At 49.2% G+C, this 15454-nt stretch overlaps 1 protein-coding gene across 1 annotated transcript in view; it reads left to right on the forward strand.

The window, feature by feature from the left end:
- LOC306924298 (teashirt homolog 1-B-like) overlaps positions 1-5859 on the forward strand; it is a 44647-nt gene extending 38788 nt beyond the window's left edge. Inside the window, exon 3 of the mRNA XM_079502767.1 lies at positions 852-5859. Within this exon, the coding sequence (XP_079358893.1) occupies positions 852-4480 (3629 nt within the window). The 3' untranslated portion in view covers positions 4481-5859. The remainder of the gene's footprint in view (positions 1-851) is intronic.
- Positions 5860-15454: the final 9595 nt, after the last annotated feature.

Below are 15454 nucleotides of genomic sequence, written 5' to 3' on the forward strand. Positions count from 1 at the left end.
CTCTTTGTCCAGCGCCTCTTCTCTTTTGATCATGCCTTCTTGTCATGATGTGATGTACAGTATCACACAACGGCATATTTCATGCTATATATACAGTATATATAGGCTATATATATGAATTAACTGTCTACGGTGTGGCACGCCTGTGCATGGATCAGGTTCTCTTTCAGTTTCTGACTCCTCTTTATTTAGCAGTGACTGAGGCAGCTGAGCTCCATTGTTATGCTCGATTCTCGTGCTTATTAACTCAAAGAGAGTGACCTTCAGCTCAGCGAAACGTGGGCAAAAGGAGATGCTGCAGTATCTCAAAATGAGTGTTTTGTTTCCCTCCCCTCTGATGGGTTGCGTAACCCTAACATGTGAGGGGCTCAAGTTCACAGGATGGATGAGTGAGAGGAGATAAAGCGCGGAGGGAGGGGTGGGAGAGAGCGAGAGTGAGATGGGGGCGAAAGAAAGAAAGAATGGGAGAAGGGAGCGTGCAGCTGGCTAACAAGGCCAAACAGCTAGTGATTTCCTGGGGAACATGAGGCATGTGCTGGAGGAGCGAGGAGTTGGGAAGGAAAAAGGACAACTGTCAGAGGCTCAGTGATTTATTTTTCCCTTGGAGGCTTTTTTCACCACTGGCTTTCAGAGACACATGTGTGTAAAATGCACACCCACACACCCACACACACAAATAAAAGCCCATATTTCCCATCATCGAGTATTCATTCCATGTTATTTTGTCAGTGGTCCTGTTAGTGTGCTGTAAATCTTTTATTCCACCGAGCTGACCTGTTTTCCCTCGTCTCCTTTCTCCCATTTCCTTCTTTTTTCCCTCTCCTTTCTCTCTCTCTCTCTCTCTGCTCCAGCGTATGGGCCCGAGGACGAGCTTAAGGCGGACACTCACGATGAGGAAGAGCACCTGCTGGACGACGGCCTCTCATTGGACGGCCAGGACACGGAGTTCCTGTGCAACGAGGAAGAGGAGGACGTTGACGGAGGCCAGCCGCCCAGCTACAGAGACTCTCCACTCAGCAACGGCACCAACCCCGACGCCGGCTACGGCTCGCCGCTCAGCGACGCCAGCGACCGCCTCGCCGACTTCAAGAGCACTTCCTCCTCCAGGGACGGCGGCGGTGGCGGCCAGGAGCGGGGGGAGGGGGGCGGCTGCGGGGGCGCCGCCTTGCCGCCTGTCCTCCGTCCCAACAACAACGGCCTCTCCCTGCAGGACAGCCTGGCGCAGATGAAAGCCGTCTATGCAAATCTCATCTCGGACGCCTCCTGGTCCAGCATCGCCATGGACATCATGAAATCCAAGCCCGTAGCCGCGGCCGTGCCCGGCAGCCTCGGCGGCGCCCTCGTCTCTGCAGCGGCAGTGGCGCCCACCTCGGCAGCCTCCACCGCCTCCACCGTCAACAAGAGCAGCGAGGACAGCACTGCCGGCGGCCACCACCACAACGGGAGGAGCTCCGGCAGCGCAACCGCCGTCAACCACACGGTGGCGAGCAGCACCGCTAACGGCACGCCGGTTAGCTTTGCTAGCAGCCACGGCGGCAGCCACGGCAGCAGCCACGGCGGCAGCCACGGCGGCAGCCACGGCGGCGGTGGCGCTGGGACAGCGAGTAACGGCGGCGGTGTGGCCTACGACTGGCACCAGGCGGCCCTCGCCAAGACCTTCCAGCAGAACCCGTACCATCTGCTGCCGGAGCCCAGCCTCTTCAGCACGGTGCAGCTCTACCGGCAGAACAACAAGCTGTACGGCTCGGTGTTCACCGGCGCCAGCAAGTTCCGCTGCAAGGACTGCAGCGGCGCCTACGACACGCTGGTGGGCCTCACGGTGCACATGAACGAGTCGGGCCACTACCGCGACGACAACAAGGACAAGGAGGAGGAACGGGGCAAGCGCTGGTCCAAGCCCCGCAAGCGCTCCCTGATGGAGATGGAGGGCAAGGAGGACGCGCAGAAGGTGCTGAAGTGCATGTACTGCGGCCACTCGTTCGAGTCGCTGCAGGACCTCAGCGTACACATGATCAAGACTAAGCATTACCAGAAAGTGCCTCTCAAAGAACCGGTGCCGGCCCTGGCCACGAAACTGGTGCAATCCGCCAAAAAACGAGCGCTCCAGGATGCCATACTCTCCCCCTGCTCCCCAGACTCTGTCCACGCTGCCGGCAACCACGACCACAGCAAGGACCATAAAGGTTCGACTAACCCATATGTCACGCCCAACAACCGCTATGGTTACCAGAACGGCGCCAGCTACACGTGGCAGTTTGAGGCCCGCAAGGCCCAGATCCTCAAATGCATGGAGTGCGGCAGCTCCCACGATACGCTGCAGCAGCTGACGGCTCACATGATGGTCACGGGCCACTTCCTGAAAGTCACCAACCAAGCCTCCAAGAAGGGAAAGCAGCTGGTGTTTGACCCGGTGGTGGAAGAAAAGGTGCAGTCCATCCCACTGCCCCCCACCACCACCAGGCTGCCCGTCCCCAGCATCGTCAAATCCCAGCCGGTGTCCCCCGCGCTCTCTTCTGGCGCAGAAGAAAAGAGAGAGGCGGGCATGGAGATGGAGTTTTGTGAGCCCTCCACCGGCTCACAAACCTCCATCTCCAGAAAGATAAAGGAAGAAAAAGAGGAGCCGGGTGAGAAAACCGAGGTAACTGCCACGTCGTATAGGTACCTCCGAGAAGAGGACCTGGAGGAGGCCCCCAAGGGGGGGATCGATATCCTCAAGTCCCTTGAGAACACTGTATCCAGTGCCATCAGCAAGGCCCAAACTGGCACCCCCACATGGGGCGGCTACCCCAGCATCCATGCAGCTTACCAGCTGCAGTTGAAGAGCCACTCCACGGCTCTTCCCCCGACGGTGCAGAGCTTGCATATGCAGCCCTTGTTTAACAGCAGCCTTCGGGGCCTGGTGAGCGATGCAAACTCCATCATCCACTCTCCCAGGAGCCCTTCCTCCCCTCCCCCTCTCAGGAGCAACGTCACTGCCATGGAAGAGCTGGTGGAGAAGGTGACCGGGAAAGCCAACGCCGTTAAGAAAGAGAGGGAGGAGAAGCTGGTGAGCCTGGAGCGTTGCCGGCCCCCGTCCTCCGTCAAGTCCCCATCCCCGGCTCTAAGAGAGCAGAGGGAGCATTTAGCTTCTCCAAACGACCTCTCTGTGGGCAAACAGCCCATGGGGAGGAACAGCAGTCCTGGCAGTGCAGAACAGGAGCTCGTCTGCAAGAAAGAGCCCAAAGAGAGCCTTGTAGATGGCCACGGCCATTCGAAAAATGGCACGGATTCCCGCCAGTCGCCGGTAACCAACGGCAACAGTTTGGGCATCATCACCGATCATTCACCAGAGAGGCCTTTCATCAACCCTCTCAGCGCACTCCAATCAATCATGAACACGCACCTGGGCAAGGCCTCAAAACCGGTGAGCCCAGCCGGGGACCCGCTGTCTATGCTCTACAAGATCAGCAACAGCCTGATCGACAAGCCATCCTTCCACAGCACCCCTCAGGCCAAGCCGGCTGAGCCAATCAACCGCTATCAGTTCTATGAGAGCAGCGACCAGCCAATAGACCTGAGTAAATCCAAGTCCAGCAGTAACGGTAACAACAACAACAACAACAGCAGTAGCAGCAGCAGCGGCGGCACACTGCACAACAGCAGCAGCATTAACGGTAACAAGCCCCTAATGTCTCTGTCTGACTCTGTTTCCTCTCCGCTCAGAGAGAACGCTCTGATGGACATATCCGACATGGTGAAGAACCTCACTGGCCGGCTGACGCCCAAATCCTCCACTCCCTCCTCTATCTCCGAGAAGTCTGACGCGGACTGCAGCGCGTTCGAGGACGCCCTGGAGGACCTCTCGCCCATCCAAAAGAGAAAAGGGCGGCAGTCCAACTGGAACCCCCAGCACCTCCTCATCCTCCAAGCTCAGTTCGCCTCGAGCCTGCGGGAAACCCCCGAGGGTCGTTATGCCATGACTGACCTGGGGCCCCAGGAGAGGGTCCACATCTGTAAGTTCACGGGCCTCTCCATGACCACCATATCCCACTGGTTGGCGAACGTCAAGTACCAGCTGAGACGGACGGGGAGCACCAAGTTCCTGAAGAACATTGACTCGTGCCAGCCCGTGTTCCTTTGTGGCGACTGTGCCTCCCAGTTCAGGACTCCCTCCGCCTACATCGGCCACCTGGAGACTCACCTGGGCTTCAGCCTGAAGGACCTGTCCAAGCTGTCGGCCGAGCACCTACGGGAGCAGCAGGCTGTCTCGAAGGTGATCACGGACAAAATGACATTCGGCAGCCCCCTGTCAGCCCTGGTCACGCCAGAGGATGACACAGGCTCCGTGTTCCAGTGCAGACTTTGCAATCGGACATTCGTCAGCAAACATGCGGTCAAACTGCACCTCAGCAAGACCCACGGTAAGTCTCCAGAGGACCACCTGGTGTTTGTCACCGTTCTGGAGAAACTGGAGAAGTTAGACAAGCTGGAGAAAGTTTAAATATGGACGGGGTCTAGAGCTTAGAGAAGAGACTGACAGCTGTGGAACTGACCAGAATTTCATTGCACTAAAATAACTTTGTTCACAGTTACTGCACTGGGCGGAACTGAGCCGTCAGAAAAAAAAAGAATCAGTCTTATTTTTTTTGTTTGTTTTTTGTTTTATTTTTTTTGTGATAACTGCCTGACTGGACCATGTCTTTTCATGTTAATTTTGCTTTTGTTTTGCCAAGCTTTAGTTTTTTTTAACACTTATTTTGTAATGTATTTATATGCTATTTGTCTGATCTGTGCATGTATTTTAGTGAATCAAGGTTAAACACGAGATTTTAATCTTTTCATGGCAAAAAAAATACAACTACTGCTTCAATGGTAACTAAAGTGGTGAGTGAAAAATGAAACGGGGGTGGGGGGGGGGGAGAAAACTGTATAATACTTGATATGAAGAAGGTGAAAATTAATTGTATACACCAAAAGAATGGAAGAATCCCCTGAAAGACTGAAGTAGCACCTTAGACATTTGAATTTTATTTGTAAAGAGTTATTCTGCATTTGTCAAAATCAGATTGATTTGAAAAGATCAAGGACTATAATTTTCCCTTTCCTTTTCTTTGAGTTCCCGTCACTTCAATGTTTTTGATGATGAATGACCTGCTCAGAAATCTGTCAGTGTATTAGAAAAAGAAACAGATCACGTGAACATTTGGAATAATTGAAAATGCTGCTTCTGGTTACAAGTCAATCAGTGAAATGAATGGCCGTCAGTATGCAAGTTTGCTCCAAAAAACAACAAAAAATAACAAAAAACCTTTTTTCTCGATGTGAAGTATCACCTTATAGCAATTTTCCAGTTGTATGGTTTGTTACAAATTTTCTCTTTCTAAATCGTGTCGCTTTATTCAACTGTAAAAAGAAGAAATCGGTCCGTTACATGTAAATGATTACCAGTGAAATGTCAGTACTCCATAAGACATATCTTACCATTTGAAACGGCTCCACATTCTTTGTACCTTAAGGTGTGTGCATTCTCTAACTTTTATATTGTCCTTTTATATACAAAAATAATAAAAGAAAAAAAGAAAAACAGATGGTGTACATAGATATATACTGTAGAGCTACAAAAATGTCCTTTTTTAAAGAAAAATACAAATTTAGCTTCTTTGGCTTGGTTTACAGAAATGATTTTAATTATACTTGCATCCAATTTGATGCATGATATGGTGTGGAAAAAAATAATTAAGCGATGCACAATGACTATACATTTCAATGTTTTATCAACAATATTGTAAAAAAGAAAAAAAAAACTTTTTAGCACCAATTAGTTTGTTTCATTTCATGTCCTCAATTGTAAAATAAACCCCAAAGCAGTTGTTAACAGTCGCAGACTTGTGATGGTGTATTCTTTTCTCACGGAGGTGTGCATAAATGCTGAATTCACCGATATATGACGGGGGTGGACTTCATTAGAATTGGCAATATGGCAAATTAAAACTATTACCCATCTTTCATTTCTGACACATTATCCTTCATTTTGATATTCTTGAAATAAATCAGATTTAAGAGCTTTTACCACAACTGTCTAGGGGCCCTACAGGATATTACATTCAGCTTTCCCAGACTACATGATGCATGTCTCACGTCTGATTTGTTCTTAACTTCTTAGTTGCACTAGCCGGTAGTATACGTATAAAGTATAAATCAACACTTTGGGTCTGCTTGGGGTCGAGATTAAAAAAAAAAAAAAAGGTTGTGACATGAGGCTCATCATATGCTGCTGCTGATGATTGTAATGATGAAGATGCTGAGGGTGATAAGTAAGGGTAAGGGTGCCTATTGTGCGGCGAGAACCCCATGCTAGGCTTGTGACTGGCCTTTGGACGTGTCTTTTCTGAAAGAATCAGTGTTGTATATTGATGACGACAGTGTAAGGGAATCAGATGGGTGTCTGTTCTGCTTGATATAGCCTGCTGACTGGCCCCAATGTATCAGACAATAATTAACACGACTGTTCAGATGATCATTCCGCTGGATACTGCTTTCTTTTTTTGTCTTCCGCAGATCTGCTCTAAAGCTGTTAAAAGGAAATGAATGCTGCTTCTTTTTTTTTTACTGAGCGCGAGGGGGAGGGGGAGGGAGTACAGTGGAACTAACACTCACAAGTCTGGGAAGAACGTAAGATGAGTCATTATATCAACTGACCTATGAATGACCCCTCCCCAGCTTAAGAAGTTAACCAATGAAATGCCGGGTGTCCTGCCTCCCTCGAGGTCGCCCTGGAGGTATAGAGAGCGTCGACGGCATCAAGAATTTGAATCTCTCATCTCGCCCTCATGTCTCAGGTTTCAGGTAGAATACTTTACACGGCCAGGCTTTGTATCACTGGAATCATCATGCTGCAAGTGTTATGACTTCCATACCTCAGATTCAAAACATGCCTTGTGCTGGCTGCATCAGTCATACACATACACGACACGTACACACTACACACACACACACACACACCGAGCACACTCTGTCGGGCATATTAGCATGAGTGTCTTTGTGCAATTACACACATTCTCGATCTGGCTGCACCTCTGCACGTTGATACAGGGATTCAGTGACAAAGGAAACACGGAGAGGGGGCAGATTAGCCCGGCTGAAGATGCAGCTTCCTGGAAGGGTTCTGCTGGAGCCGGGTTATAAAACAAACAGGGGCAGATAAACAAGCAACATTTGGAGGAGATAGTGTTCCCTGCACACCGCAAATAAAAAACACCTTGTAGGTTTAATGCCCCACAGCTAAACCTGTAATTTTGCTGCGCCGTCAGATAGCTGTTGAGCCGATATGAGGCTCCCCCCGCTTTGTTAGAGATCAGTGCACTGTTTCCTGTGCGTATTCTATGTAAATTACATGCGATAATCGCCACGCACGGCACAATGCTGGTTCCCGCGGTGCAAACGGAAACCGAGGGTAGATAAACGCAGCCGGGGCAGATTTGCATAGCTTTTGTGTTTTGGGCGCACCGAACGTGAGCCCTGAGGATTGGTAGGGATTTCCTCGAGGTTTTGTATTAGTAAATGCCGGCTTCCTCTCAGGGCCGGGGCCATTATGTGCGGCAGACAGAGGTGGGTGTAGACAGGGAGCACAAGCGGAATAACAAAATTACCTGGGCTGGTGGGAACAGAGGGGGGCAGAGGAAGGGGCAGGGAGGAGGGGGGGTACAGGAATTATTAACCTCTCTGTAACGTCTTCCTCCCCCAGCCAAGACAGAAACAGGGGAACGCGTCGGTGCCGGTATGGAAATGTGAACAGTGCCTTACACGCCGGCTCGGTCGTGGTGATTCATGTGACTCAGATCTGTGGGCCCGGTGCGGTGCGGTATGTGTGTCTGTACTCTGTATCAAAGGTTATGAGTGCACTGTATACATTCTGATGAAATGTAAGCCTTTGGATGGAGACACAGGGCTATCAGATCTCTGGAGTTAAAAGAAGGGAGTGCGTGTTTGTATCCCCGTGCTTTTCATATTTCATGTCACTTCAGATCTTTCAGGGGGGGGGGGTTGCGCTGAAAGCTTCAAGGTGCGTGTGTGTGTGACTACTAAGCTGGGAGCTGAAGCACAGTATGCTCCGTGCAAACAGGTACGCAAACCTTCACATAGGCTATACACAAACACCATTGTGAATGCGTACAGACGCACACGCACACCCACAGATACTGTGTGTGTGTGTGTGCGCGTACGCACACGCTCACCTGTGGTGGTTGCTTCATGAACTGTGTTCCTGGTGTGTATATTATAGCAACAAGCAGATCATTGTCAGTCATGAAACAAAGCCTCAGCCGAGGAGCCCAGCGTGTGTCTCCCGTCTTTAAAACCACTCCATATGTATGGTTTAATACCCTTCCAGAATACCTCAAACCAAACAAAACAATGTATGAGTATGAACGCCGGCAGAGAGCCTTTGTGCCGGATCTGAAACTAAAAGTGGGAGAAATCTGCTCGCGTCCTGATAGAAGGACCCATTGTCAGCCTTGCATTCACTGCAAAGTTATCTCTATTCACGCTTGCACAAAACACTTCTCCCAAGTCTATTTTTATGTCGACGATGCGAGTCAATTTAGGCAAAACGGATTCACAGTAGCCTAACTGCATCAATTCCCGCACCTCCAGTGTGCACGCAGTGCTTCTTCATATGCATAGCACAAACTCTAGGCATTTTGAAGCATAGCAACGCTTCAGCCTTAACAGATATGCACAGGGTTTTCACCGCGGTGCCCTTGTAAAGTGGAATATTAGTGTCAGGAGCGGCGGGTGTATATGTGTTTTGGATGGGGCAGCCAGAGGTCTTCCATCATCAAGGCGAGGTTATGTTGTGGTGGGAGGGAGATGTGACAGAGTTGTCTTTGCAGAATGATGGCGTACTGACAGCGGCAGCTAACGGATGTGGGAGATCATCTTTGTCTGCCAGGCCTTTAGTTATGATCTCCTCCCAGGAAGAGGACTGCAGGTGTGTGTCGCCAGGGCCCGTCATCCGTCACATGCCCAGACAAAACGCTGAGAGAGATGAAACGTCTCTCCATCTTTCGGGGGGATCATGAGGGATGTGGTTTTTTGCGAACACAAGACTTGGCCAGCACCTCCTTTTATAAGGTGGAGGAATTACCGGTGGCGATTTGCCTCTCGTTTGGCTGTCTGTCTGTCTGTCTGTCTGTTTGTCTTTCTGTCTGTCTGTACTGTCAGTGTGTTTATTTCTTTGTTTGTTTCTGATTTTCTTTTCTTTAAGATGTATCGGCTAAAGGAGAGGGGGAAGAGGACACATCTTATCATGTAAAATGAAAATGTCTGTGTTTGTACAAATAGAGAATTGAATGTAATGAGCAATATGAATTATTCCCATATCCTATCGTTCCATGAATTATTGCATACCTTCCTGGGGATCAACCATTCTACTTCAATGTGCCAGCGCACCAGGGGACGCACTTCATGGCCAACAATACCACAATAATAAACCGTATATTAATGATTAATGACGTGTTTCCCATTATCCGGTGTGTATATGTATGATTTAGTCACTGACCTCTCAGGGGCTTTTGAGCATATGAGATCTACCATGTCCCTGTCATTTCCTATTCCATATCAAAGAGGTCAACGCAGAAAATGACTCAAAACCAATTTGTGTTACAAAAGGACTCTTGAGAAATACCGGCTCGTGTTTTGTTTGATATGCATAAAGACACTTATACCGTATCTATCTTTTCAGAGAGAGAGAGAGAGAGAGAGAGAGCAGTCCAGAAATCAGTGCTGTCTCTGTGAGATATGATTTTGGTTGATTCTGATCCTTGACATTTGCTTTTTCATGCACTTCCAAAGAAATAGAAAAAAGAAAAACCCAAGCCCTTCCTTTCTATTAAGGCATTATTCAAATGACCTTCAACAGTGCATGTTTTTCTGCAGTTTTGTTGTGGGAATATGAGAACACATACTGACATCTCAATTACTTATGCAAGGCTCAGAGTAGGCCCAGTGGATGCAATCACCACATGTGCAATCCTCAGTCACTCCAAATCACAGAGTCTACTGGACAGACACACATGATTCAGACAAGTCAGACAGGATTTGCATACAAAGACAACAGACCTAAAAAAAAAGAAAAAGAAAAAAAAGCATGAATAAAAACCGCTTCATCTTGAGCTGGAACTCAAGGTGGAAAATGGAATGGAAGAGAAAGGTGGACTGGTGGCCGTGCAGGTGTGGGGGGTGCGGCGGGTGAAATAGTTTTAAAAAGGTCTTAAATGTCAGGTTCTGTGTACCCCTCAGCTGTGCGTTTGAAAACCAGACCGGACGCCGCATTGTCCATCTTTATCCCCCCCCCCCCCCCCCCCCCCAACGCAAGTGACACACTGTCTAACGTAGGGTGATGGGAGGGGGAGGTGGGGGGACCCAGCCAGGCACAGTAGGAGGGGGTGAGGAGGGGAGGGGATGTGCGGAGAGGCCACCGCCGGGCCCCGGCACCACCACGTCATTAGCGTGGCGCGCTGGAGATGCAGGGGCACCCTGACACATGTCACGGACAGCCAGCCGAACCCCGCGCGCATGAACCTGACACGGCTGCGCATAATTTATTCCCCGTGACACGATCTGCATGCCGAGTTGTTGATCTGTTGTGTTTGGTTTGGACATGGCGCTCTGGCAGGGAAAGACAGAGGGGGTTATTATGCAGGTGGAGGGCGTGTGTGTGTGTGTGTGTGTGTGTGTGTGTGTGTGTGTGTGTGTGTGTGTGTGTGTGTGTGTGTGTGTGTGTGTGTGTGTGTGTGTGTGTGTGTGTGTGTGTGTGTGTGTGTGTGTGTGTGTGGGGGCGAAGGGGGTGGAGGAGGGTGAGGAGGTGGCAGGGGGGGGGGGGGGGGGTGTGCGGGGCGTGTTGGGAGGGTGCATCTCGGTGTACCACACACCAAAGGGGCGACACGTTTGTCATGTCCACTGAGAAGCGACATAATACACAAACAAGCGCGCGCACAACAACACATGCAGGGTGGGTGCAGAGTGAGTGAGGGCGGGTGAATGCGGAGCTAAAACGAACGCTCTCGCTCGGTGATTTTTTATCTATTCTGTTTATTCTCTCCTGCTTTAATTGTGACGAAACAAATCGTAATCTCCGTTTGGCTGAGGTTTGGTCATCTGCTCATTATTAATAGAGTAAGAACGGTGATTCCGAACCTGTGGGCTAGCCTGGGACCCACTAGTGCGCCGCGATGATATTGTAGGCGGGCCCTGATATAATTGGCTAATCGTTAGGCTGTATTACCGTGAGAACGATGGCTTCCATTTTCGCATTGCACATTTTCAGGAATAGAAAGCCTGCAGTTTCTATTAGCTTGGCTTGGACGGGTTTCTGCACTGCCCACAGCCCTCCTATGAGACACAGGCTGAGTAAAACATTGTGCAATTTCATCATGATTATTAGGACTAATTAATACAATTATATAAAGATAGGTTGAAAAGTGGTGAAGTGGTCCTTTAATATTTAACATTTTAATTAAAAAAATATGTAAATTATGGTATTTTTCCTTTAAAACCTTGAAAAAAATTGTTGTCATTGTGATACCGATATATAGGAACTTAAACTATAGTGCGTTCCATCAATCCAACATTTGGATCATTAAAATAAACAGTGGCCCACCCATCTGATCATTAACACTGCTGTCGTTATCAGTGCTCAGGTGAGTGGACCGGTATCAGGTGAGTGGACCGTTTTCAGTGCTCAGGTGAGTGGACCGGTATCAGTTGAGTGGACCGGTATCAGGTGAGTGGACCGTTATCAGTGTTCAGGTGAGTGGACCGGTATCAGGTGAGTGGACCGGTATCAGGTGAGTGGACCGTTATCAGTGTTCAGGTGAGTGGACTGTTATCAGTGTTCAGGTGAGTGGACCGTTATCAGTGCTCAGGTGAGTGGACCATTATCAGGTGAGTGGACCGTTATCAGGTGAGTGGACCGTTATCAGTGTTCAGGTGAGTGGCCCTGAAAAGGTTGAAGAACCACTGAATCCTGAGTTTGACCCTGTCATTTGATTGGACGTGATTGTCTGAAGGCATCGCAGCGTTATTGTGCGGTGCACAGAAGCAGACAACCCCACCGACCATAATTTACCATCAGCTCCCTGTCATTTTTGCTTCAGCAGGCTGAATAAGGCATTTACCACTGTCTGTTTTATGTGTTTGCGTGTGCGTGTGCGTGTGCGTGTGTGTGTGTGTGTGTGTGTGTGTGTTTGTGCGACTGTGTGTGCTTGTGTTTGTGTATATATTAGGCTGGGTGTGTGTACATAATGTCTGATGTCTCTGTGCCGTACATTTACAGTATGTGTTTTGTTGTTTATGTGCAACGTGTGTGTGTGTGTGTGTGCGTGCGTGCGTGCGTGCGTGCGTGCGTGCGTGCGTGCGTGCGTGCGTGTACGGCGGGCATGTCTGTTTGCCTGTACGCCATTATGGCCGTGTTCATCAGGCATCAACCAGTCGTGCTGCTCTGCCCGCCCGTGCTCCCTCCCCACCCACCCGTCTCATTTACATGAATTATGCATATGAGCCGTCTCATTAAAGGAGTACCCTCCCTCATCGCCCACCCTTAATCCCTGCCGTTGCCGCGGTAACCAGATTAGAGACATGACCGCGAGGTACAGTATATGAATGGGGTTTGCGTGTGAGGTCCCCCGGCAGAGAGAGTGTGTGTGTGTGTGTGTGTGTGTGTGTGTGTGTGTGTGTGTGTGTGTGTGTGTGTGTGTGTGTGTGTGTGTGTGTGTGTGTGTGTGTGTGTGTGTGTGTGTGTGTGTGTGTGTGTGTGTGTGTGTGTGTGTGTGTGTGTGTGTGTGTGTGTGTGTGTGTGTGAGAGAGGGGGAGGCTTGTTTCGTCCAGGACAGCCATCATGGAACGATGGCCCCACAGGTCCTGGAGGAGGCCTGTGGCGGCGGGGGTCACCGGCACCGAAGCACCTGTCGACTGGCGTTATACGGCACTGACGCTAGGAGAACGTTCTACTTCACCTCCACAGGGCTCAGTCTGCTGGCTAATAGGAGGCCCAAAGGGCCATGTAGGAACACAGACCAGGGGACGGGCTGAACCAATAAACACGTCTGCAACGACGGACAAAAAAACAAAACAAAAAACTCCTGTATGCTTTTGTGTGGCAATGAATGGCAAGTTTTTTATTTAAAAAATAAATAAATATTATACCCATCTGGCATATATCAGCGATAAGTGACGACTAACACTTTTATTAATTTTTTTACATCTCTGAAAACAACAGCTAAATTATTGTTGTAAGGCAAAGGGAAATGCAGAGGCGGTGTGTGTGCCGTTGTTTAGAGTCTATTCGTTTTACAGAATGATCCGTCTGTTTAAAGGTTAACTGCCTCTTTACTCGTGAAATGTGTTTCTCACTCAGCGCTGGCTGGCGTTCGCCTCTCTGGCGCATCACGAAAAGTTTCCCCTTCGTGTCGTTCCCTTTCTCGTTCCTTTCAAGCAGCAGCCAAAAGCAGGGAAACAACAGATGTAATTCTAGGACAGGTTTATAATTTTCAGGTCAAGGACCCCCCCGCTTAGCTGAGAGAGACGAAGCCAGGAACCCCTCTGTTATATATTGTATAAAATTGTGTTGCTTATTAAACTTTATAAGAGGCTTGAGGAGAGGCTTTCAAAGCTATAGCTCACCATATTTAGATGACTGTCTCATCAATATCTGATGAGATATTTGAGACTAGCTTGAAAGTATTCCCGAAGTCGTCGTCGTCCCCCGTTGAGATGCGCTCAGATGATCTGAGCGCACCCTCAGATCATCCGATAAGGCCCTCCTGGAGGTCCCTATTAGACAAACCTATAGTTACCCAGGTGATCGGGCCTTTGCCGCCCGGGCACCTAGATTATGGAACGCACTGCCGGTTAGTCATTTTGAAAACCCACCTCTTTTCACATACTGTATCCCTAAACTTATTTGCCATTTTTTACTATTTTGAAAATAAATTTAAAATAGTTCAAATAGCCGATCTACATCTACATGTTGTGAGCTTGTAGATCAGCTATTTCAACTATTTTAAAAGGTTTTTTTAAATAGTAAAAAGTAAAATAGTAATAAGTTTAGGGATAAGGGTTAAGGGGTGGCGCAAGATACTGTATAGCCCATAGTGTTTTGTTAACCATTCTATAGGCGATTGTATATATATTTGTATTGTATACCTAAATGCTGCTATTTGTTTATTCTCGTTTTCATATTGCTTTCGATTGTGACTTGCAAATATGTTGTTTTTTAACCTTGCTCTGTACAGCGCTTTGGAACGGTGTTTTGAAAGGTGCTGTTTAAATAAAGTTCATTATCATTATCATCATAGTAACTCTGCGGACCCCTTACGGGTCCTCGGGACCCTCTGTTGAAGAACATCGTTATATGCAGCATGTTGAGCGAGGTCGGACAGAGCAAACGTAATCAGGTTATTTCACTATATCCAGTCTGTTGCTCGGTTGCTGTATCAGTTGGTACAGTAGCTAGGTATACATATATCCAGATGAATGACTTGTTACCGCTGAGAGCCTCAGTGAATAGACAGACAATCCGGCTAATGGCCACGCTGATTGGGGCCCGCGTCAGCACAGCCACGGAGGTCGGTATGGCAACTCCGTCTGGGGTTTGATTTAATGGACAGCCTGTCACCTCCCTGTCACCACGACAGGATCATCCCAACCTCACGAAATCCATGTGCTAGGTGTGTGTGTGTGTGTGTGTGTGTGTGTGTGTGTGTGTGTGTGTGTGTGTGTGTGTGTGTGTGTGTGTGTGTGTGTGTGTGTGTGTGTGTGTGTGTGTGCACGCGCGTGCGAGCATCCATCCGCCTGCCTACCTACATCTCTGTCTGTCTGTCTGTCTGTCTGTCCTGTCTTGTCTGTCTCTCTATGTCTGTCTGTCGGCAGTAATCCTTCACTAATGAAGGTGAGGGATTATTTTGCCATGCAGAAACGCGCCGGTCCTTGAAGAATAACAACCTGCTGCCACCGCCTCCCGTCTGATCTGACCCACCGCGAGGCGAGCGCGCGGCAGCCAGAGGAAAGCAGAGCGTTGTGAGACCACGGTTGCCATGGTGAGTTGAGTCACCGCGGCGCTCAGTCACCGTTGGCCCCGCTGAGCCTGCAGAGAATTCTGCTTCCTGTTCCGGATCCTTGGGCGGAGGCGATGGAGGCGATGGAGCGAAGGATGGGTTTAGTAAAAAAAAGAAAAGAAAAAATCCCTGGTGTTAATGTATCCATTTGTAACACAGAGAGGGAGCAAATGTAAACGAATAGCGCAGCAAATCTAACCATTGTTCGTTCCCCGAGTTAAATTACCACTCTGGATTTTAAAGTGTACCATGTGACGGTTTCCGACACATTTTCTTTTTCCCCCCAGCTAGCCCCGCCCTGACAGACACCCCAGCCCCCCCCCCCCCCCCATTCCCCCTCCTTTGTTAAGCCGGGGCCCAGA

Source organism: Electrona antarctica (assembly GCF_951216825.1).
Source record: "Electrona antarctica genome assembly, chromosome: 6".
Classification (NCBI taxonomy): Eukaryota; Metazoa; Chordata; class Actinopteri; order Myctophiformes; family Myctophidae; genus Electrona; species Electrona antarctica.